The sequence below is a fragment of the Grampus griseus genome (assembly GCF_964374135.1).
Source record: "Grampus griseus genome assembly, chromosome: 1".
Lineage (NCBI taxonomy): Eukaryota > Metazoa > Chordata > Mammalia > Artiodactyla > Delphinidae > Grampus > Grampus griseus.
The window spans coordinates 1687799-1712073 of record NC_139017.1 but is presented as its reverse complement, the minus strand read 5'-3'; the positions used below and the strand labels follow the sequence as shown (position 1 = coordinate 1712073).

Here is a 24275-nt window from a genome sequence, read left to right as displayed (position 1 = left end):
TCTAGTCCCTTGCCCCTCCTGGCCCCACACCCCAAGTGCCCTCAGCGCCTAGACCCTCCTGAGCTCCGTTGCCATTTTGCTTCTGCGCATCCCATCGCTGCTGCCGTGGGCTCCTCCTCGCGCCCCGACCCCCAGTTTCCCTGGCATGGCCTCCTCGGGCAGGCTGTGCGGTCCTCCGCTCGGTCAGCCCCGCTGCCCCCCCGCCTAGGTGCTGTCGGCCTTCTTTCTCTGACCCTCTTGCCAAGGGATTGCTCGGCTAGCTTGGGGATCCCCGAAGCCCTTTAACTTTGATCCGCCGGGACGGGCACTAGTAGGTGCTCAGCGTGTTCCCTGAACCAGTGGGTGAGTGAATGAATGACGGGCGGGGCGCCGGCTCGCGGTACGCTGCAGGAGGCGCCCCCTCGGAGCGCGCGCCTCCCTCTCCCGGCGGGGCCGCCAGCGGCGAGAGGGGGCCCGGCCGGGGCCGCAGGGGGGCCGGGGGGCGGCGGGGCCGCGGCAATGGGGGGCCGGGGGGCGGGGAGCGCCCTTGGGGGTGGACGCGGCACCCCCTCGGCTCAGCCCGGGTCTCCAGGCGCGGAAGCCGCCGGGCCGGCCGGAGCGCGCGGAGGCAAGGCGGCCCGGGTCCGGGAGGAGCCTCCCCCGCCGGGCCGCGGGAACTGGCTGCGCGGGGGGGTCCCGCCGCGCGCGCGTCCGGAAGCGGGAAGAGGGGGCCGGCCTCGCCCCGCGCCCGGGTCCCCGCGGGACGCCCACCCCCGCGGGCACCTCCCCGCCCCGACGCGCGGCCCCGCCCCGGCTCCCGGATCGGACTCCCGGGTCCCTTCCTGCGTCTTTCCCCTCTTTCCTCTGGGCCTTGGTACGCCCCAGGGGACAGATGTCTTGGGATCTTTAACATTTGGGATGCTGCAAATGCCGAAGTTAAATGAAATACCTCCGGGGAGGGGAGGCCGGGAGGAGTCGCGGGGGGAGGAGAGCTGGCCTGGACGAGCAGGTCCCGAGGCTGCGAGGCGCGCGCGGGGGGCGCGGGGGCAGGCGGGCGGCGAGGGATCTCCATGGGACAGGTAAGGGGGAGCGCCGGGGCGCGACGCGGGAGCCGGGGAGATCGAGCCCCTAACCCACAGTCTTCCGCCTTAGAGGAGGGGGCCCTGCGGGGAATGGGGGGAATTTGCCGGGGGGTGGGAATTCCGAGTTCCTACCGAAAATGCATGTTTCCGTCTCCTCGACCTTTCTCCTCCGACCTTCCCCACGCCTGTGGATCCCCTGGCAGGTTCCGGGAAGGCAGACAAAAGGAGCCGAGTCTCGGGCCGCCTGGACGCGGAGGGCGCGGTGGGGGAGGGGAGCAGGGTGGACCGGACAAAGGGGCTTTTTGAGGAGAGCCTAGAGGTCTGATTCCAGGGCGCATTCCAGGCCGTCGTGGAGTCCCCTGTCCCAGCCCGCTCCACCATCGCTCGCTGGAGGCGAGCACCTTTCCCACTGGGAAGGGAGGAGAGGGGAAAGAAAACAGTTTGAGGAACCATCTCCCGCCCCCCTCGCCTGGAGGGTCCCGGGATATTTCCCTCCTTTCTCTTTTCAATGTTTTGGCTCGAGCCGCCGACCATTGGCTCCTTAATTGTTTAAGTGAAATTGTAGGAGCGCCTGAGACTCTTCTTTGCTGGGTGCTGGTTGGGGCGTCAGGTCGGGCCCTTGCTCTGACTTCCGATCTCATGTATCACAGGAAACTTAAAGGAGGAACTTAAAAAAAAAATAATGGAGAGTGGATGGATGCAGGAGGTGCAAGAGTTTTCTGATTCAGGACTTTTCCTTAGGAGATGAAAACCCTAAAGAGATGCAATTTTTTCCCTTCTTTCAAAGATCAGATTCCAAGTGTGTGGGGAAACCCCACTTCCTCACCAATGATGCTGTGGGGTTGGGGTTCAGGGCACTGGTTGGGAGCAGGGCGCTGAACCCCACGTTCTCAGCAGGCCTCTGGAATGCCCACTCTGGATACTTTGAATTGAAGGGCATGGCAGCCAGGAAGATCCATGGCCTTGGGGATCTTGGGAGAGTTGGTTGGCTGGTCCCACTCCAAGCCTCAGATCCTGCTGGGCTGGGAAATGCTGCGTGTGAATTTGAGGGAGGAAGGGGCCTTGGAGGATTCCAGAGGATCAACGCGGAGACTGGTCGGTCCTCTGTCCTTCTCTCCCTGAGCTCAGAGATGGGGGTGGTTACCTGAGGGCGGGATTCTTAACTGGGTCCGTGGGCACCAAAGCATCTGTGGATAGCATTCAGAGGGTCGTGTACTCGGATGGGAAGGGTTTATTTTTCACTAACCTTTACTGAAATTTAGCATTGCCTTGTAACCCTTGGTAGTACCTGTGATTTGCCATTAATAGACACCACAGAGGGTTTCATATCACGGTGCAGTTGTGATCGCTGTCTTGAAACCTGGTTTACCGTCGGTCATGAAACGTCGTTTACCATCGTCATTGCTACGGAACTGCCCACTACTAGATCCTGTTTGATGTTAATAAAGAAACATATATAGATTACTATGTTTCACTGTTTTTAGAACTGTATTTAATATAATCCATTATCTTAGTGATTCTCTTCATCTTAGTTTATGCATTAAAAAATATGCTATGAGTTGATTCTAGAAACTTCCATCACTCCCTCCCCCCCTGGAGCTGGGGGATGGGCAAGGTGGAGGCTGGGTGGAGGCAGCTTCAGAGTCAACTCCTCTGTTTGTTGTGGGAAGACTGTGACAAACCTGTGGGGGGGAAGGGAAGGGCTGCGGGCTCTTTGGGAGACCCAGAGGAGGCCCCCCAGCCCAGGGGGGCTGTCCCCTGTTGGGGCCCCTCAGCCTAGGTAAAGAAGGCGGTGGTCAGCCTGGAGGGCTCAGGGCTCACATTGTTTGGACAGAGGGTGTGCACAGGAATGTGAGGGGAGATGGGTGTGTGTGCAGGGGGAGTGGGGAGACTGCCTGTGTTGGTGACACAGCTCCACAGAAGGTGGTTGGGGGGGTGACTTCCTCTGTCATCCCTGCCCTGGGGGCTGGGACAGGGGCTGGGGAGGTGTTCTTTGGGGCTGGAGAGGTGGTCTTGAAGCTCGGGATGTGGTCTAGGGGCTGCGGATTAGGTCTTTGGGGCTGGGGTGGTGGTTTTCCAGCTGGGGACGTGGTCTTGGGGCTGGCTAGGTGGTCTTTGGGGCTGCGGAGGTGGTATTTGGGGCTGGGGAGTTGGTTTTTGGGGCTGGGGAGGTGGTCTTGGGGTTGGGGGGTTGGTCTTTGTGACTGGGGAGTTGGTCTTTGGGGCTGGGGAGGTGGTAGTGGCGCTGGGGGTTTGGTCTTTGGGGCTGGGGAGATGGTCTTTAGGGCTGGGGAGGTGGTCTTTGGGGCTGTGGAGGTGGTCTCTGGGGCTGGGGAGGTGGTTTTGGGGCTGGGGAGGTGGTCATGGGGCTGGGGAGATGGTCTTGGGGCTGGGGAGGTGGTCATGGGGCTGGGGAGATGGTCTCGGGGCTGGGGAGGTGGTCTTGGGGCTGGGGAGATGGTCTCGGGGCTCGGGGGTTGGTCTTTGGGACTGGGGGTTGGTCTTTGGGGCTGGGGAGGTGGTCTTTTGGATGGGGAGGTGGTCTTTGGTGTTCGGAAGGTGATCTTTGCAGCTGGGGAGGTTGTCTAGGGGCAGGGGAGGTGAACTAGGGGCTGGGGAGGTGGTCTAGGGGCTGGGGAAGTGGTCTTGAGGCTGGAGTGGTGGTCTTGGGGCTGTGGAGGTGGTCTGTGGGCTGGGGAGGTGGTCAAGGGGCTGAGGAGGTGGTCTTGGGGCTGGGAGTGGGTCTAGGGGCTGGGGAGGTGGTCTTTGGGGCTGTGGAGGTGGTCTCTGGGGCTGGGGAGGTGGTCTTGGGGCTGGGGAGGTGTTCTTTGGGGCTGGGACATGTTCTTTGGGGCTGGAGAGGTGGTCTTGTGGCTCGGGATGTGGTCTAGGGGCTGGGGAGTTGGTCTTTGGAGCTGGGGTGTGGTCTTCTGGCTGGGGACATGGTCTTGGGGCTGGCTAGGTGGACTTTGGGGGGGGGTCTAGGGGCTGGGGAGGTGGCCTAGAGCCTGGGGAGGTGTCTTTGGGGCTCGGGAGGTGGTCTTGGGGATGGGGAGGTGGTCTAGGTGTGGGGAGTTGGTGTAGGGGCTCGGGAGGTTGTCTTCGAGCTGGGGATTTGTCTAGGGGCTGGGGAGGTGGTCTGCGGGCTGGGAGGTAGTCTTGTGGCTGGGGAAATGGTCTAGGGGCTGGGGCAGTGGTCCTGGGGCTGGGGAGGTGATCTTTGGGACTGGTGAGGTGGTATTCTGGCTGGGGAGGTGGTCTTTTGGTTGGAGAGGTGGTCTAGGGGCTGTGGAGGTGGGCTAGGGGCTGTGGAGGTGGGCTAGGGGCAGGGGAGGTGGTCTAGGGGCTGGGGAGGTGGTCTAAGGGCAGGGGAGGTGGTCTAGGGGCTGGGGAGGTGGTCTAGGGGCTGGGGAGGTGGGCTAGGGGCTGGGGAGGTGGTCTAGGGGCTGGGGAGGTGGGCTAGGGGCAGGGGAGGTGGTCTAGGGGCTGGGGAGGTGGGCTAGGGGCTGGGGAGGTGGGCTAGGGGCTGGGGAGGTGGTCTAGGGGCTGGGGAGGTGGGCTAGGGGCAGGGGAGGTGGTCTAGGGGCTGGGGAGGTGGTCTAGGGGCTGGGGAGGTGGGCTAGGGGCTGGGGAGGTGGTCTAGGGGCTGGGGAGTTGGTCTTTGGGGCTGGGGTGGTGGTCTAGGGGCTGGGGGCGGGGTCTTGGGGCTGGCTAGGTGGTTTTTGAGGCTCGGGATGTGGTCTAGGGGCTGGGGAGGTGGACTAGGGGCTGGGGAGGTGGTCTTTGCCGCTGGGGAGGTGGTCTAGGGGCTCGGGAGGTGGTCTAGGGGCTGGGGAGTTGGTCTTTGTGGCTGGGAAGGTTGTCTTCCGCTTGGGGCTGTGGTCTTGGGGCTGTGGACGTTTTCTTTGGGGCTGGGGAGTTGGTCTTTGGGGCTGGGGAAGTGGTCCTGGGGCTGAGGGGTGGTCTTTGGGGCTGTGGAGGTGGTCTTTAGGGGTGGGTCTAAGGGCTGGGGAGGTGTTCTAGGAGCTTGGGAGGTGTTCTAGGGGCTGGGGAGGTGGTTTTTTGGGCTGGGGAGGAGGTCTTTGTGGCTGGGGAGGTGGTGTAGGGGTTGGGGACGTGGTCTTTGGGGCTGGGAAGGTGGGCTAGGGGCTGGTGAGGTGGCCCAGTGGCTGGGGAGGTGGTCTAGGGGCTGTGGATGAGGTCTTTGGGGCTGGGGAAGTGGTCTTTGGGGCTGGGGAGGTGGTCTTGGGGCTGGGGAGGTGGTCTTTGGGGCTGGGGAGGTGGTCTAGGCACTGAGGAGGTGGTCTTGAAGCTGGGGAGGTGGTCTTTGGCGATGGGGAGGTCGACTAGGGACTGAGGAGGTGGTCTTTGGGGCTGGGGAGGTGGTCGTTGGGGCTGGGGAGGTGGTCTTTGGGGCAGGGGAGGTGGACTAAGGGCTGAGTATGTGGTCTTGGGGCTTGGGAGGTGGTCTAGGGGGTGGGGAGGTAGTTGTTGGGGCTGGGGAGGTGACCTTTGGGGCTGGAGAGGTGGTCTAGGGGCTGGGGAGGTAGTATATAGGGCTGGGGAGGTGGTCGCGGGGCTAGGGACATGGTCTAGGGCCTGGGGAGATGCTCTTGTGGCTGGGGTGGTGGTCTTTGGGGCTGGAGTGGTGCTATAGGGACTGGAGAGGTGGTCTAGGGGCTGGGGAGGTGGTCTAGGGGCTGGGAAGGTAGTCTTTGGCGCTAGGTATTTGGTCTTGGGGATGGGGAGGTGGTCTAGGGGTTCGGGAGGTGGTCTTGGAGCTGGGATTGGTCTAGGGGATGGGGAGGTTGTCTACGGGCTCGAGAGGTGGTCTTGGGGCTGGGGAGGTCGTCTTGGTGTTGGGGGAGTGGAGCTACTGGAGACTCGTGAGTGCTGGGATCCCAAGGTGAGGGGCGTGGTGAGAAAAGCAGGTGGTGTTAAGCCTTGAGGGGTCTCCTTCGTGTGCAGCGCTGTCTGTCTTCTTGCCTCCTGTGATGGGTCACAGTGTCTTTGGCCCTTGCTTCCACCAATGAAATAGAGTGAATTCCAAACTGTTGGTTTTCCTTGAAGGTCAGTGGCGTGGAGACCCAGAGGCTCATTCCTTGTAGGGAACAAGTTCCATTTTGGTCTCTGGCCCCCGGTGGTTGGGGGACTGAGCTTAGACCCCGGGGTCCTAGTGGCCCTCCTGTGGACTAGGGAGAGGACTGGGGTCCATGTCAATGCGCCATGGGCCCTGTGGAGGGATGGTTGTAAAGATAAACAGGGAGGTGGCGGCCATGATGATTCTGGAGGGAAATGTCTGTGATCAGAATAGCCTGGCCTGCTGTGGGACCCCAGAGCCGCCCCGCGTGGAGTTCCGGGGTCACGGCCCGGCCCGGAGTTTCTAATCTCATCTGGCCTTGGCCCCGCTTCAGGGTCTGGGGAGCAGGGACCCTCCTTGTCAGCATGTAGGTTTCTCGCCGGTGGTCCCCACGCGCTGGGGTCTTCGCCTGCTCTGGGCGCTGCGCGGAGCCGGAATCTGGGGGGGCGGGCGGCTCAGCACAGGGCAGGGGGGCCCTTGAGGCCGCGAAGGCCTGATCCCTGCTGCCTTCTTCTGGGGTTCCTCCGTGGGGAGCCCCTTTCTCCCGCCTGTGCGGCCCCCGGAAGTGCAGAGGCCCGGGCTGCCTGTGGGGCAGGCTTTGCTCTGGGAAGGGCTTGCTCACCGCTCCTCCCTCTGACTCAGGTTGGAACAAGTAACCTGGCTCCCCTGGCCGGGCAGCCTGGGAGGGACACAGGCGGGACCAGGGGAGGGACAGCCACCGGCCATCGGCGTGGGGAGCGGAAGTGGGCCAGAGAGCACGGGGCGGCCTGGGACACCCTGAGGAGACATGCCAGGCCCCTCGGTCCCCTGACTTGGGACCAGGGGCATTTCCCGGACTCCTGGACTGAGCTGGAAGCAGGTGAGGGTGGGGCAGCTGGAGCCGGTCTTTGGGGCGAGGGCAAGCCGGCCTAGGGGTGGGGGGCCCAGCGGTGGCCGTCAGCCACAGGGCACAGGGGTGATGGGGGTGCTGGTGGGCTCGGATGGGGACCCGGCACTGTAGTTCCCAGGCCTCAGTTTCCACGGGAGCGGGGAAGGCTGGGACGAGAGAGTCCCAGGGCCTCCCTTTGGGGCCACATTTGTGACGGGAGAGGGTACCAGTGGCTCAGGCCGAGGGCAAGTGCACGGCGCTCCCCTTCCTCCCCTGTTGTCCTCCTCTGCCTTTTCCTGGGGGTTTGCGTTCGTTTGCTTGTTCTCCGTTCTTTTTCTCTGTTCGGGGTGGACGGATAGGGCTTGCCACCTGGGGCTGCGGGTCTGGAGGGCAGGGAGGGTTCCCATGCGGAGAGGCGGGGATATTCCCAGAACTGCCTGTATCTGAAAGGCATGCCTTCAACACCCACGGGAGCCTGCGGGCCCTGGGACAGGGTCCCCGAAGCCGGAGGGCCGCCCCCGGGGAGGCAGATGAGCGGGCCGCACAGGTGTGGGTCCTTCCTGCTCAACCTGGCGCTATCCAGATTCAGTGTGGGGACTGGCCAGGGCCCCGGGTACCGTCCAGTTGTCACCGTGCCTGTGAGGACGGGAGGCCCAGCCAGGTGAGGTGAGGTGAGCTCCCCTAAGATCACATAGGTGATGGCAGGATCCAGGCTGGAATCTGGGGCTTCCAACCTCCGGTCCATGCTCTCTGCCCTACTTGGAGCAGGCCTGCCCCCGACCCTGGCCAGAGGGAGGAAGGGGCCGAGGGGGCCGTTCTGCCGGGCCACCCCTCGGTCCCGGCAATTCCTGCTCACTCTGCAACAGGCAACAGCATGAGAAGCAGGGCTGAGTTGTCAGAGCTTCCCAAGGCGACTCCTTAATGGTTAATAATTAATTAGTAAGTGTGAGTAATAGATGGCTTCCCTCCCACATCACCCCCTCCCTCGTCCAAGCAGACGTGCTAGGACGGCCTTGCTTCCTTGCTCTGACAGGGCCCTGCCCCTGGCTGCTGGGGAGGCCCACAGGCTGCCCAGGGCTCTGCAGCGGGCGGCGGGGGAGCTGCCTGCCGTCTGTCCCGCTCCATCTCCAGGAGGGATGAGGGTTTGGGAGGGTGAACCGGGCAGAGCTAACTCACGCCCAGTACCCTGGTCTCGGTTCCCAGAACGTGTGGCCAGGCTCTCTCCTTGGCATCTTCGCAAAGGCCCCATATAAACTTTAAAAAAAAAAAAAATCCTCCCCTCCACTCTCTAGACTTCCTTGGAGAACTGAAACTCCAAAGTGCAGGTACCTATTGTTTTCAGGGCGAGGTTTTTAACAGGCCCAAGGTGCTCTGATAGGCTGTGCTGTTTCTGTAGGTCTGTAAAGCTGTCCATGGGCAGAGAGGTGCTCCTGGGGCCTGGCCGTCAGCGGTCCCTCCTCCAGGGGCCTGGCTGCGGGCTCAGGTTGTCTCCCACTGGCTGAGGAGCCCCCCTGCCCAGCAGTGATGCCCTGAGGAGAAGCAGGAGAAGCTCCAGACAGAGACTCCGGAGGACTTCTGCACTGTTGCTCAATGGCTGACTCAGGGAGCAGGTGGCTGGGCTTCCAGGCCGCCGGCCCGGGCCCCGCCCGCGCTCCCCACCCTGGCTCCAGCCAGCCGCCGCCAGGCCCCGGCCAGCTGGGACCCTGAGCAGGGGTGCAGACTTGGCGAGGAGAGAGGGGGCGCCAGCGGGTGCGGCCGGGGTGACTGCTGCCGGCAGACGCACACCTGGAACTCTACCTGAGCTGCATACGTGCGCCCGGCCCGGGCAAGCAGAGTGGCCGTGGTCTCCTTCCCATCTTGGGGCAGCTTCGGCTCTGGTCACCCCTCCAGCCCCGGCAGCACGCGCCCAACACACATGCACGTGCGCGCTGCCTCGCTCCCGGCTGTGGGGTGTGAGGTCCGGGCCCCCTCCCCTTCGAGGGGCCTCCCAGGCATAGCTGGTGGCCCGGGAGTTGGCTCACGGCTTTGGGCACCTGCCCTCGGGTGGACCGACTGGTGTAGACAGACAGTAGGCAGCCTGGGCTGTGGGCCTCGGGACAGGGCCTGGCTGAGTGCCCGGTGCCCTCACCCACGGGGGCAGCGGGATGGGTCTCGGGCTGAGGACCGTCAGCCGTGCCTCCCTCCTGGCACTGACGTTTCCCCTCCCTCCTCTCCTTCCCTTCCTCCTTGACTTGTCCTCCCACCTTTTTCTTGTTCCCTCCTTTCCATCCTCTCTCTTTGCTCCTGTCCTCATGGGCTTTCTCCCCAGTGTCGTGGTCCCTGTGGCCACCACTGCTGTCACCCCTTGGGCTCGGAGGCCTCTCTGGGAAGGAGGCGGCAGGGGCCCAGGCTGGGCCCAGGGCAGGTGCGCTGGAGAGGCCCACAGAGCCTTCTGTCCGCAGCGCCCCTGGCACTGACACCCCCATCCCAGACTCACTCCCCCGGAAGCATGGGCCTCACGCCACATCTCCCACCCTCACCCACCTGACTCAACAGCTCTGTTTGGAGGCAAGGGGGTTTACGTGTATCATTTTTTGTTCTTTTAAAAGCTGGGGAAACTCCAGGCCACCTGCACATCCTGGCCCAGGCTGGGAAGGGTGTCGGCCCCTCCTCCTCTGTGCCCCCTCCTCCCAGAAGTCCACCATGGAGAGCAAGGATGAGGTCAGCGACACCGACAGCGGCATCATCCTGCAGTCTGGTGAGGGCTTTGGGCGCCCCCGACCCCACCAACTCCTCGAGTCCCAGGCTCCAGGCCCGGCCAGGCTGAGGGGCCCAAGGCGGGGGCGGCGGGGAGGCCACTGTGCGGGGAAGGGGGGTGCAGACCCTGGAAGGGCTGAGAGTTTTCCTCCCTGGGTGGGAGTGGGGGCTCTGGCCTGGAGTGCCAATCCTATCTGAACAGCTACCTGCCGTGTTCAGCTCTGGCCCCATGATTCCTAAGAAGCTGAAAACTCTTATCTGGTTCGCGGGAAGGGGCCGTGGCTCAGGCTGGCCACAGCCGATGGGCCCAGTCGGGTCTGGTTTGGACAGAGAGAGAAGATGCGCGTGCAGTGTGTGTGTGTGTGTGTGTGTGTGAGAGAGAGTGTGTGTATGTGTGTAGGTGTGTATGTGTGTGAGAGTGTGTGTATGTGTGTGCGTGTATGTGTGTCTATATGTGTGTATGTGTGTGTATATGTGTGTGAGTGTGTATGTGTGTGTATGCATGTGTGTGTGTGTGTGTGTGTGTGTGTGTGTGAGAGGGGTGGGGGAGCAGACAAGGAAGAAGGCACCTGCCACGGGTGGCGGCTGGGAAGGGAAGGGCGGGAAGGAACGGGCTCTGACCACAGCCTGGCCCTCACCGCACACGGCCGAGGGGCCGCCCGTCCCTCCGAGCCGTAACGGTGCCGTCGGGCCGCCGGGGTACACGCCGCCTTTTGGGTGTGACACGGCCTGCTGTGGCGGCCGGCCCGCAGCCTGGGCAGGCGTGAGGCCGCCTGAGCGCGCGTGTGCGCCGTCAGCCCCGGGGGCGTCCCACGGCGCCCGGGACAGGCTCCCCTGAGCGCGCGCCCCTGCCCCGCCACAGGCCCCGACAGCCCGGTGGCCCCCGCGAAGGAGCTGACCCACGCAGTGCGCAAGCAGCAGAGGGCCCTGGAGGCGCGGCTGGAGGCCTGCCTGGAGGAGCTGAGGAGGATCTGCCTGCGGGAAGCGGTGAGGCTGGGCCCCCGCCGCACACAAGCGCGGGCTTAACCCCGGGGGCTGGAGCCGCGTGCTGGGCTGTCGGTGCCGAGGAGTGGGAGGCCCGGTCCTGAGAAGTTCTGGGGGTCCGACGGGGCACCGGATGGCACAGCGAGGGGACAGCTCTCCCCGCAGCGCCCAGGCATATGGCCGGGCAGAGGAGGGGCTGCAGGGGACCATAGCCAGGCCAGGGCAGATCCCCGGACGAGGGACAGCCCTGGACGCTGGGACGCGCGGAGATGGGCAGAGGCCTCTGGGGAAGGGCGGCACAGGTCACCCAGGGCCCGCCGGACGGGCTGTTCCTGCTCGGCCAAGGGCTGGGTGCGTGGAGAGCGGCTTGGCACAAACTTGCTTCCCCCGCAGGAGCTGACGGGCATCTTGCCTGCAGAGTACCCCTTCAGACCGGGGGAGAAGGCCCCCAAGGTCCGCCGCAGGATCGGAGCCGCTTACAAACTGGACGAGTGGGCCTTGCACAGAGAGGTGAGGTGCTGCAGGGCGCTGTCCCTGCTCCCCAAGGCTGGCGGCTGTGGTCCCCAGGCCTTGCTTCCCCTCCGCAGGGGTCTCTGCTCTAGCATCACACAGCTCAGGCCGCTTGGCTCTGCGTGGACGAGGGGCACCCGCCAACGTGTAGCCCACGTGGCCTCAGGGAAGCCGTGCCAGTGCCGGGAGGGCTGGGACCTCAAGGGAGGACGTGGGGTTCAGTCCCCTGAGGGCAGAAGGCCAGCCAAGAGCGCAGCCGGCCCGGAGAGGCAGTGGCCTGTGTGGACGGGTCGCTCTGGCTCCTGGGGCCATCCTCCCCTTTCTCAGCACGGGAGGAGGGCCGTGGGGTGGCTTGGACCCTCGGGTCCCTCCCCGTGGTGTGACGGGTGGCTCGTCTGCCTGGCCCTTTGGGGTGGGAGGGAAGCGTCCACCTCAGTCCCTCCCCGCCTGGCTCGGGGTCAGGCTGCTGGGTGGGTCCTGGGCCAGCTGCTCGGAGGCCTGGGCCCTGGACACCGCCGTCTGCTGGGGGTCTGGGCCGTTCCGGTGTCGCTCACTGCGTCCTCCCCCAGGACCCACTGAGCAGCCTGGAGAGGGAGCTGGCCCTGCAGCTGCAGATCGCCGAGGCCGCGCGGCGCCTGTGCCGGGAGGGGAACCTGGGCCGCCAGGCGCGCCGGCAGCGGAAGCACGCGGTGCAGCAGGAAGAGAAGAAGCTGCGGGACCTGCAGCGCTGCCTGGGGGAGTGGCAGCGAGGCAACGGGGCCCCTCCCACCCCGGCCCCAGGCCCAGGTGAGCAGCGGCCGGTCCCAGACCCATCCGTCCCGTCGTCGAGGGAAACCTGCTTCCCCGGTCCGCCCCACCCCATCCTGACCCGTGGCAACCCCACAAGCCTCAGCCCAGTCATCACCCTCCCCTGAGACCCTCCCCATTCCCTTAGAAAACAACCCACTCCTCCCTCGGAATCCACGCCCTGCAGGAGGCCTCCCGGACAGGAGGCACCCCCAGGCTGACCTCAGCTTATCTCGAGGGCTTGTCCAGCCCTCCGATCCCAGGCCCACAGTGCAGGTGGTCCCGTGAGCACGGCCGAGGGCCCACATTCTGTGCATATCTGCTCGCTGCACTGCTGCAGGGCCCCGGCGGATGCTCTGGTGGAAGTGCACACCCACCGTCCCTGAAGTACCTAGAACCGCCCAGTCAGGACTGGGGCCCCGCGCTCTGTTCTCTAGTTACTTTGCCTCTTAGTCTAGTCCCTGAGCCCGGGGTCCAGCGCCCGCTGACTGTGCGGCACCTAGTGAGTCGTCCAGGCCCAGGCGTCAGTGGACATCGTGCGTCCAGGCCGGTTCCTCTTCCGGCAAGTGGTTCTGGGCCCTCGCGTGTGGCTTTTTCTTTCTCCTGACCCGAGCTCAACCTGTCGGGTCAGTCCTTGGAGGCCTCCCTTCCGTTCCGGCGCCAGGGCATTGGGCTCGCCCTGCCCCAGGCCTCTCCTGGCTCCCAGGCCTCCTGTGCGTGTGAGGGAGCTGGCACAGGGAGTTGGGCCCTGGGCTGAACCGGATCTGGGGCCTCCACCTGGGCTCCCCAGCTCCCACCCCTGCCCCTCAGGTCAGCTTTGTGCCAAGGCTGCCTCCTGCCCCGGTTGGGCACGTGGCCTCTAATTTAGGGTGAGTCCAGACGCCTCCCAGGTCCCCCCCAGCAGCCAGGGGTGGAGGACGAGGGAGGAGATGCCTCCACGCGACAGCTGACCCAGTAACCCCGGGCGACGGGGCGACCCAGGCAGGACGGCCGACCGGCTCTGGTGGAGAGGGGCCTCCGTCCTCCCTCTTCCTGACAGGGCCCAGGATGCGAGCTCCCCTTGAAAGGCAGCTGCTGACTTGGGCACGGAAGCCCCTGAGGGCTCGTCGCTGTCCTGGTGGCAGGGGCCCGGGGGGCTGTGCCCCGTCTGTGTGTCCCAGCCCCTCCTGTGTCCCGTCTGGCCTCACACCGCCCTGTGGGCTCCTCTGACCACAGGCCTGCGGTGTGGGGTGGTGGACGGTGTAGGGCTGTGGCTCTGCTCCTATCATTGCACGATGAGGCTGCTTGTTGGGAGTGGGGAGCAGGCCAGGACACGCCTGGGGCTTGGCCAACCACCCGCGGGAGGGGGCACTTAGTCCAGGGGAAACAGAGCTGTGGGGAAGGGGCTTGGCCATGCGACTGCTTCCACCCTCCTGATCAGAGGGGCAGCTCTGCTCTCCACCTGCAGCCCTGGCCTGACCAGGCCGAGGTCCTGGGTCTAGTGTCCTGTGTCGATGAGGCCCGAGGTCCTGGGTCTAGTGTGCTGTGGTGATGAGGCCCGAGGTCCTGGATCTAGTGTCCTGTGTTGACGAGGCCTGAGGTCCTGGGTCTAGTGTCCTGTGTCGATGAGGCCTGAGGTCCTGGGTCTAGTGTGCTGCGGTGATGAGGCCCGAGGTCCTGGGTCTTACGTCCTGTGTCGATCAGGCCTGAGGTCCTGGGTCTAACGTCCTGTGTCGACGAGGCCTGAGGTCCTGGATCTAGTGTCCTGTGTTGATGAGGCCTGAGGTCCTGGGTCTAACGTCCTGTGTTGATGAGGCCTGAGGTCCTGGATCTAGTGTCCTGTGTCGACGAGGCCTGAGGTCCTGGGTCTAACGTCCTGTGTCGACGAGGCCTGAGGTCCTGGGTCTAACGTCCTGTGTCGACGAGGCCTGAGGTCCTGGGTCTAGTGTCCTGTGTTGATGAGGCCTGAGGTCCTGGATCTAACGTCCTGTGTTGATGAGGCCTGAGGTCCTGGGTCTAACGTCCTGTGTTGATGAGGCCTGAGGTCCTGGGTCTAACGTCCTGTGTCGACGAGGCCTGAGGTCCTGGGTCTAACGTCCTGTGTCGACGAGGCCTGAGGTCCTGGGTCTAACGTCCTGTGTCGACGAGGCCTGAGGTCCTGGGTCTAACGTCCTGTGTCGATGAGGCCCGAGGTCCTGGGTCTAGTGTCCTGTGTCGACGAGGCCCGAGGTCCTGGGTCTAGTGTCCTGTGTCGATGAGGCCTGAGGTCCTGGATCTAGTGTCCTGTGTTGACGAGGCCTGAGGTCCTAGGTCTAGTGTCCTGTGTTGATGAGGCCTGAGGTCCTGGGTCTAACGTCCTGTGTCGATGAGGCCTGAGGTCCTGGATCTAACGTCCTGTGTCGATGAGGCCTGAGGTCCTGGGTCTAGTGTCCTGTGTTGATGAGGCCTGAGGTCCTGGGTCTAGTGTCCTGTGTCGACGAGGCCTGAGGTCCTGGGTCTAGTGTCCTGTGTCGATGAGGCCCGAGGTCCTGGGTCTAACATCCTGTGTCGATGAGGCCTGAGGTCCTGGATCTAGTGTCCTGTGTTGACGAGGCCTGAGGTCCTTGTTGCAATGTCTTCTCCTGGGAGCCCAGGAGGAGGTGGTTCTAGACAGGTAGTTCCTGCTCTTGGCCATCTGCCCAGCTGGGCTCGCCCTGAAAGCAGGAAGTAGAGAGGGATTAATAGTTAACTAGCAATAAAGATGTATGAAAAAATAATTAGTAGCTGAAAGGTGTTTTGAATTAAAGAGGAAAAAAGAAAGCAAACAAACTAACTCCAAAAAGTTAGAAAAATCCACCCACCCTCTTGGTCTCCGCAGGAAGGTTACTCAATTTGGAACCTAATTCTACCACGTGGCAGCCATTAGCTTGTCCTCTGCAGGTGGCGGGAGCGGTCAGCGGGGCGAATCGACCACAGGGAGCCTGATGAGAAAGGCCCCCCAGCACCGAGCTGACGTAACAGGTGCTCAGGACGCACTTGTTGATTAGCGGCGCCCGTGCTGGCAACGCTGGTAGGAGCTCTTCCATGATGAAACGTTCCAGATCTGTGCTGTCCAATACAGCAGCACTCACTGCATGGGACTGTTGAACACTTGGACTGTGACCCGTGCGGCTGAGAAACTAAAATTTTAATTTAATTTAAAATAGCCCATGCAGCCAGTGGCTGCTGCACGGGACGGTGCAGCTTTGAGGATGCCCAGCGTTTGCATGGCCTCTGCCTGGGGTGTCCGCCTGCCGCTGCAGGGCTGTGGGCAGGGCTGTGGGGCAGCGTGGCCAAGACAGCAAGCAGCCCCCATGAACCACCTGATTAAGCCGCCGGGGCTGATGGCTGTCTTCCCAGACCATATATTCAAACCCCAAACACATGACTATACCCAGCCCCCGACCCCGGCATCCCGGGACCGTGACAGTAACAGTCCCACAATTTCTTCCAGTTGACATTTGTGAAACATAAACATCTCGGTTCCCCAGGTTTTTGTTAAAGATCAGAGGCTGGGAACCAGCATTAGCTAAGAGCACGTCTCCCCAGTTGAACTTTAAAGCACGGGCTGCTCCGTGGGCAGCCGACCCTGCATGTTTACAGACTGCTCTGTGTAAAGGTTCTGTCTCATTTAAATTGAGGAGCAAACGTTGACAAACTTCTGTAAAGGTCCAGGGAGTAAATGTTTTAGGCTCGTGGGCCATGTGGCCTCCGTCATTACTACTCAGCTTGGCCATCGTATCATGAAAGCAGCCAGACGTTACGTAAACAAACCCACAGTTGTGTTTCAATACAACTTTATTTATAAAACCAGCCAGAAAAAAAAATTTTTTAAGGGACTTCGCTGGTGGTCCAGCGGTTAAGACTCTGTGCTTCCACTGCAGGGGGCACGGGTCAGGGAACTAAGATCCCGCATGCCTCGCGGTGTGGCCAAAAAAAAAAAAAAAAAAATCCAGTTAACTGGATTTGTCCCACAGGCCTGCCACCAGCCAATCCCTGTTATAGAGGATTTTCAGATGGCTGGAAACGGAATCTACTTTTCTTAGAATTTTCTGGTTAATGACCTCTGCATGAAAGGCCAGCTAACAGGAGAGCCCATAAATGGTGGTGGTGAAGGGCCAGACTCTGGTCAGACGGTCTGGGTGTGAATCTGACTCAACCACCTTCCGGCGGTTTGACCTAAGCTATGTTATCAGCTCCTCCAAGCCTCTGTGTCCTGAGCTGCTACGGGGAGATGGTCATCTCACCGTACACGGTTGTTATGAGAATCCCGTGAATTCACGTATATAAGGCGCTTAGAAAAGCCCAAGAGAAATAATTAGCTATTGTCAGTTTGCCCTCACCCGCGTTCTCAAATGTAGTTGAAAATGCTTTGTGAGTTCCCGCCGGGTCATGTTAGGTGTAGACCGAGTATCTGAAGTTTCAGTGTTTTAGGGACAATGGTAAATTTGAGTCCTCTGTCTTCCTGGGTCCAGACTGCTGCTGCCCATGCAGAAGGACCGTCCTCCATGTCCTTAGGCGGCTGTCCTGTCACCAGGGAAGGACCTTCCTGACCCGGATGGCCACTCTCACTTGAACTGTGAGAGCCCACGACCCCATAGCTGCAATTCCCACTCTCGCTGGTAATGCAGGCGTTCTCAGATTCGCGGGTGCTTGAGTTGAGCTGTATTTATGGTATCAGAAAACTATACAACAGTTAGCAAAAATCTCTTTACCCCGGGGGCCTTCCAAAATGACTCTCTGCCTTCCCCTCCACTGCCTGGAAACCCCGCCAGAGGAAGGCCTGGCTTTTTTTTTTTTTTTTAATAGATGGGGAAACGGAGGCCCAGAGCGTTGAAGTGGCTTATTCGAGGTTACAAAACTAAAGGCAGAGCCAGGATTAAAATGGAGTTTCCTGTCTCCTCACTCCTATTTGCTGACTTTTATTTTCTCCTTCCAAGTGATAAATTCACACCTAGCACAGAACTGAACACGTGGTTGGTATCTCCCGATAAGGGATGCTATCAGGAAGGGGGCGGGGCAGCTGCTCAGCACTGCTGATGCCCCAGCTCTGCGGGGGGATTTCTTCACCTCCTCCTCTCTCCTTTGGCCTCCCCAGAGCACGGCGCCTCAGATGGCAGCTCCCTGTTGGACGGGCTGCTCCGTGAGGAAGGTGAGAGGGCGGTTTAGGGGCTGTTGTGAGCGCTGGGCTCCTCCGCGAGAACTCGGGGCTTGGGTGGCGTTGGCTGTGAGTTCTCAGTGAGCTAAAGGAGGCGGGAGCCGGGCTGGGCTCAGCGTCCGCTCCACCTGTGCGCCCTGTGCGTGGGTGAGGGGGGGATGTGCTGACGCTTTGCCGGTCCAGGTGCTCGGTCATCGTGACCGGGAGGGGAAGGGGAATCCAGCAGAGCCTTGGGCCCCGGGCCTCCCTGCCTTTGCCTGGGACTTAGCCTTTACGTCCATACGCACCCGTCAGAGCCTCAGCCATCGGGCCACGGTCATTGCGCTTTGTGAAAACAGGGTAGCACTGAGGGAGGAAACACAGTCCGTAGATTGAGAACCCTGGTGACAAACCCTAACGATGCTGAGGGGTCAAGGTGGGCCAAGAGGGTGGTGAGGTCCTGCCCAGGGGAGGGCCCAGGCCAGTAAGGAAACAGCACACGTGGGCACAGCGTGAGAGGAAGAAGAGGGAAACAGGAGGTTAGCTGCAGATATGGCATCAGGAATAAAGGTTAGAGAGGGGAGTCATGTGAGCCAAGAGAGTCAATCTGGGGAGGCTTCCTGTAGGAGGCAGGTATAAAATGGAGCTGTAAGGAGTAAGTCTGAAAGGAGAATAAAGTGTTTAGAAGCATCTAGGCCCAGAGCCATGGCCTGGCACTGCCAGACCGGCAGCCACGGGAGGGCGGGCCAGGCACAGGCCACGGAGGTTCTGGTTGGGCTGGTTCCCCCACCACTGCCCTCCCGGGCTTCCTTTACCTGCAGAGGCATCTCAAGTGCCAAAACCTCCCCCAGAGTCCCCAGATGCGCCTTCCCGGCCTCTCCCTCCCCAAACCCTCGAGGGGCTGCAGCCAGCAGGCCTTGACACGGGGGGCCTGGAGCGGGCCCCCATCCAGAACAGCCCCTGGAAGGAGACGAGCCTGGACCACCCCTACGAGAAGCCCAGGAAGTCTTCCGAGCCCGGAAGCGAGTCCAGGTCAGGCGGGGGGAAGGGAGGGCAAGGAGCAGGTGGGATCTGGGGGGGGGGCACTGTGCAGGAGACCCCCATCCTGCGTGTGATGGTGGGAGGCATGAGTCCGTCCCTCCGCACACCGGAGGCCCTGGATGGAGGCATTCCTGCTGCTGACCTGTCTCCAATCCCTCCAATCTCCAGCAGCCCGGCCAGCACCCCGCAGGATGGGCCCAGCGAGTCTAGTCCTGCCTCCTGCTACGTGGTCCCCGTCCGCAACGTTGCTGGGCAGCGGCAGGGCCGCATCAGTGCCCCGGCCACCCCTGAGATGCAGGGCAGGAGGGGCCAGTCACAGCCCCTGAGGTAAGAGACAGGCCACCCCAGTGATGTAGGGGGCGAGACCCACCATTGAGAATTTACCTTCGGAGGGTGGTGGCTTCCAGGATTATGTGGGACACCCGTGGGTGACACATGGCTTGTGCAGTGGCTTCTCCTTGGGATCTTTTCTTAAGCACCTCTCAACAGAGGCTGCACCCCAACCAGCAAAGCCAAGGGCGAGTCCCTTGTGAAGCAAGGTGTTTTCTTCCAAAGACTCCGGTTTTGTCTCTTTGCACAACCAGATTCCACTTTTCTCCCCGTCTCTGCACACTCTCCTGCGAGAGCAGGGGTGTACCTTAGAAGATACTTTTGCAGTTGTCTGTGATTGTTTTATTATTAGTCTCTTGACGATGGACGGGTCACGTTTTCAACGGACGTACAGTTGATTCTCATTACTTGGGTAGTTATGTCCTGTGAAGTGCAAATGCTGAACCGCTGCTCCCAGGGACACACAGGGTTACAGCTTCTGGTCACAACGTGTCTGTCAACTGATCCATACATAACCTTGTTTTATGGGGTTTCTGTTTAAAGACACCTTATCTAATACGTACCATCAACTCATTAACATTGAACTCAGGGCCAACAGCCCTAGATCTCACGCCTGAACGAAGCTCATCTAACATGTTATTTTCTCCGTAAATCACGTCCCAGCTTCCTTGAGCTCAGGACACCAGACGGTCCTGCAGCATCAACTTTGGGGCCATTTTAAACACTGAAATCACCAACAAAACGCACAAAAATACGAAAAGCATGATACTAAATAGACTGTGGGAATCGTATGAGAGCTGAACCCAGAACTCAGCGCCTCGGCTGGGAAAGCCTGCTGGGCCCTGCGTGTGTCCACACGTGACCACGAAAGCGCCGGGAGCGCTTTCGTGGTCACGTGTGGACACACGCAGGGCCCAGCAGCTATAAATCAATTTGAGCAGTCGGTGAATTTGCAAATACAGAACCCATGAATAATGACAATCCACTCAATGCTCCTTTCCAAGTTCCCTGCTGTTTGGTGCTCATTTCGGTGACCGAGTTATGACAGGCAGTGTCGGCCACACCGTCCTACAGCCCAGGGCACCCTCAGGACATTGCTGGGTTCTTCCATCAGGTTAACTTTGCTTCTGGGCAGCACTGGGCTGGAGTCCAGAAATGCATCTTATAGTTTACATACTGGGGGGCCTTTTTACACACAGGGCCTTTGTGCAGATTAGTGAAAGGCGCCCCCGCTGGACGGACAGGCCTGCTCCCGGGGTGCTGGCAGAGGGAGGCTGGATTCCAGCCCCGCTGGCTGTCCGGAGCTAGTGCCCTGGGGAGGGCCACCTGCATGCGGCCACCCTGTCCTAGCCGGCTGGGGCTGCCATATAGAACAGCGCAGCTGGACACAAACCACCGCCTCCAGACTGGGAGGCGGCAAGTCCAGGATGCAGATGCCCCAGGGCGGTTTCTCCTGAGGCCTCTGCCCTTGGCTGTAGAGGGGCCCGCCCTCTCCTCTCTTCACTGGTAGCCCCTCGGGGTGGGCCACACACCAGCTTCACGCCTTCACCTCGGACGCTTGACGGCGTCCGCCCGTTCAGATTGTGTGGATGAAATGCCACTGGACGCCTCGCACCTGAGATGGCTGAGAACAGGAGGCAGCCGTGGGTGGCCTCCGTGACCCAAACCCCAGCGGGCAGTGGAGCAGTGGTGTGGGGTGCAGGAGGGGCGTGTAGGGCGAGCCGGGCCAGGAGGCTGTGGGCACGTGGGGAGGCGTGGCCGAGGCCGCGCACGCGCGATGCCTTCCCCGCCGCCCAGGCAGGGCTGGCTCAGAGCCCCCTCTTCTCTCCATAGGACCGACCCCTTCCGCGCGGGCCCCGACAGCAGGGGTCGCAGCGCCCTCCCGCGCCGCCGCCCCACTTACTACACGGTGACTGCACCCGCTCCCGTGCCGTGCCCCGCCTGCCACTCGTGCTCCGAGGACAGCGGTTCCGACGCCTCCAGCCTGTCGCACCCGACGCCCCCCGGCAGCAGCAGCCCCGACATCTCCTTCCTGCGGCCACTGTCCCCGCCCGCGCCGCCCCGCCCGCGCGTGCCCCGCGGCCCCCGACTCCGGCCTCCCCCCGCCTGCCTGAGGGCCGCGCGCTACCTGGTGCTGGCTGAGGGCCGCCCGCCGCCCGGCCAGTGGGTCGAGTGGGGCCCGGGCCGCGGCGAGGACGCGGCCGCCCCGCGCTGGCAGCGCCCACCGCCCGCCCACGGCCGCGTGGTCCGGACGCCCTCTTTGCGCGACAGCCCCGCGGGCCGCGGGCTCAGCAAGGCGGCCGTGTCCGAGGAGCTCAAGTCGTGGCACGAGCGGGCCCGGCTCCGGAGCTCACGCCCCCACTCGCTGGACCGCCAGGGGGCTTTCCGCGTGCGCAGCCTGCCGCCTGGCGCCGAAAGCTTCGCGCGCACACAGGTACGCGCACGGGTCCGGCCCTCCCAGGTCCCGCGATCCGGTGCTGGGGCGCAGGCGCAAGGCCTGCAGTCCGGTGGCCGGGCAGCTTTCAGCTCGGAGGAATAGGCCCCAGAGCATTTCCTCGCGGCTCTGGAAGGCCCGCAGGAAGACTCCCCTGGCAGCCTCCTGAGTTCGCCTGCGCGTTTAGCTCTAGAGCGCATGTCCACGTGCGCCAGTGGAGGTGACCCTCCCAGACACCTAAGACCTTTTTTCCTAATGGCTCCACCGATGATCTACAAAACAGATAGGCCTCTATTTATAACCATAAGGCCAATCCCCATCACCCCCCAGTCTCCCGACTTGAGTGCCCAGGACGGAAGGAGAGTCTGGCAGTGTGTATGCAGGGGCCATAACCTGTGACTGCCTGTCAGCCAGCTACTGCGCCCCACTCCCCTCCCGCCGCCCAGCTGAGAAGCAGGGTGACTGATGGCTAAGGGCGCAGGCCCCGGTTCAAGTCTCAGCTCTGCCAGCACTGGGCAGGTTTATTAACTCCCCTGATCCTCTGTCATGCTCTCTATAAAATGGGAGTCTTAAAGGACCCATCACAGAGGGGCAGTAAGAACTTGAAATGAGTTAATATGTGTGAAATGATTAGAGCAATGCATAGAAAGTACTAATACGTGGTGTTATTATCACCTGGGGCCCCCTGAGGTCAGGGACCGAGTTGGTGGGCAGCATATAGGTGGAGCACCCCGACATGAGGTAGCATGGCCACTCTTGATTTCTGTGGCCAGTTTTTTCTTTCTGGAAGAGGGGGACCGTGCATGAGCTTTTTTTTTCGGCTGCGTGGCATGTGGGATCTTAGTTTCCCGACCAGGGATCGGACCCATGCCCCCTGCACTGGGAGCGCTGAGTCTTAACCACTGGACTACCAGGGAAGTGCTGAGTGAGCCTTTCTTTATTGCTCCCTGGGAAGGAGGGCTCTGCAGGGGGTGTGCTCCAGAAGCCCCCGACAGGCTGCTGCTTTGAGACCCAAGATTCTGGCCGGGCCCAGCTGCACCTCCCTCCCCCGCCCCCAGTCCTCTGGGCTGCAGCTGGCTTCCTGGGCCTGGCAGCACCCTGGCCGCAGTCCCAGGCCGCACCCTCCAGCTGACGTGCCTTTCCATGCCTGCGAGCTTGGACCTGTCCTTGGCCCGGGCCCAGCCCATCCCAACCTGCCAGACGGGGAGGGTGATGAGAAGTGAGCTGGGGGGGATGGGGTGGGGGTGGAGCAAAGGTCAGGGTGCCCGTCACACCCCAAAGAAAGCTGGAGTGGAAATGGATGAGGGCACAGAGAGCCTGCCGCGGAGGCGAGGGCTGAGTGGCTGGGCCGGTGCTGCCACCGGTCAGCGTCCTTAGGGGACAAGGATGGTGTGGCCGGGCTTGCTGTCCTGCTGTCTCTACCTGCTTTGCTTACCCACCTCTCCTTTCCCCCTGGCCCGGGCAGGTGCCCACCGTGTGTGTGCTCCGGAGATCGCCTGAGGGGGCCCCCGTGCAAGTGTTTGTACCTGAGAATGGAGAGATCATCAGCCAGGTGTGACCCTGGGCTCCGGACACCGTGGCCGGCAGGCCGAAGAGACTGCTTCCCAGCGGGGCTGGGGCTGCGACCGCCCACCCTTGAAGCCCTCTTCGGCTCTCCTCCCCCATCGCAGGTCGATGACCTGGAGCTGAGACTTTTTTTTTTTTTTTTTTTTACCAGTTTTTGTTCAGAAGCTCTGGCCTATGGATTTATATTTGTGGTTTGTCCTCAAGATCCCTGTAATATGACAATGCTTTATTGCCCAGAGACAGGCCTACTGGACTCGAGGCCTTGCCTCTGGCTAACAGCATCTGTCTCCGTGTGCAAGACGTGTGGTAGGGGACGCATCCCCAGAGAACAGCCCCTGGCCCTCCTGCCCCACTGCCGCTGGGGGCTGCACCTCCCTCCCCCATTTCCCAGCTCTCAGGCTGTAGGGTGCCCGGGCTGGGGGCGAGTCGTCCCCTCTGTGATGTGCTCTGTGATGCACACACCGAGCTAGGTTAAAGGTCAGTGTGTCCTGGCGGAGTCTTGTCTCCCTGGGCTCTGCTCTTTTCCTGACCCCGTGACTTCCTTGTAGGGGCCCCTGTCACTGTGTGCGCTCTTGTCCTGAGGCTCCCAGCATCGACCCGGACCCAGGAGCCTTGGGCTGGAGGCCTCTCCAGATTGGAGCATCCGTAGGCCCTGGCCGGGAGCTGACCACCTTCTCTGGGCCTCTTGAGGGCTTGCAGGCCACCGCCCACTCCCCCTGCAACCGCCCCACTTCCTCTGATGTCTTTTCATCGTTGTCATCCTAAAAACCAGCGCTTTACATGTGCTTCTGGAAGGGCGCCCCCTGTGGCGCGTTCCCAGGGCCGGAGGTGTCATTGCTCCTTCCCGCACTCGGCTGTGCTGCCCCGAGACTGGATTTCCTTGAAGGAGGGCAAGTCCTTGTTTTTACAGACATGGGGACACCCGCCTTGCAGGGTGTTAATGAGTCATCCTAGTGCTGAGACTTGAGGCCCGGAAGCTGGCTGTGCTAAGACCGTCCGTGGTCCCGGGCTCTCATCCTTGGGCCTTTGCTGCCGGGTCGGATCCCCAGATAGGGGTCCTGCTCCCAGGAGAGAGCCGCTGAGCTGAGGCTGGGAGGTTTGGGCGCACCAGGCACTGACCTTGCCCACATGGCGTCCTCTGTCTGTAGGACGGGGGCTACACAGACAGCTCGGGGCTCTAAGAACTTTGAGGCCTGGCCCGGACGAGGCACAGTTCTCCCGCTGCCTGGGGCAGGGCGGCCTGGCCCAGGGGTCGGGAGGAGGGAGGGGCCTGAGGGGAAGCCTGCATCCCTGTGCTCCCGGCCCGCAGCATCCTGGCTCTGGGAGCACCTGCCCCGTCGTGTTGACTTTGGGCGCTGTTCCGTGGCGGTGGGTGTCTGAGTGCGTTGCCCTTGAGCGCAGCCTCTGCCGCCTGCCGCCCCGGGTCCTCGCGGAGTGCGGAGTGCGCCCTCCACGCCCGCGAGTCCTTCGCGTTGACTCACTGGCCCTGTGTGATGCCTGGTGCGCCTGAGAAGTGGCTGCGTCCTCGGCGGTGGGGTTTCCGTGCCAGTTACTCCAATAAAGTCTGTCTTTGTGAGGCGGAGCTGGTGAGGAAGGTTCTTTTGTGCTGAATTTCGTGAGCAGAGGATCTGGCCAGGTCCCTGGGGGGCGGGGGGTGGGGTGGGGGGGAAGCTCTCTGCGTCCCCGGGCAGGATGGAAGCAGGAGTTGAAGCTCCTTGGTCCCCCTACGCCCGGGGCCCAAGGAG

The 24275-nt window shown here is 62.2% G+C and overlaps 1 protein-coding gene across 1 annotated transcript; it reads left to right on the top strand.

Moving 5' to 3' along the window:
• Nucleotides 1–864: 864 nt before the first annotated feature.
• Nucleotides 865–22522, top strand: INAVA (innate immunity activator; the record flags this gene model as incomplete). Its single annotated transcript, XM_082659003.1, has 10 exons — nt 865–1058; nt 9598–9746; nt 10608–10732; nt 11123–11239; nt 11809–12025; nt 17121–17174; nt 17981–18191; nt 18369–18527; nt 20364–20964; nt 22430–22522. The coding sequence occupies exons 1-10, from the start codon at nt 898–900 to the stop codon at nt 22520–22522; spliced, it is 1887 nt and encodes a 628-aa protein (XP_082515129.1). The 5' UTR covers nt 865–897.
• Between the last annotated feature and the right edge of the window lie 1753 nt (nt 22523–24275).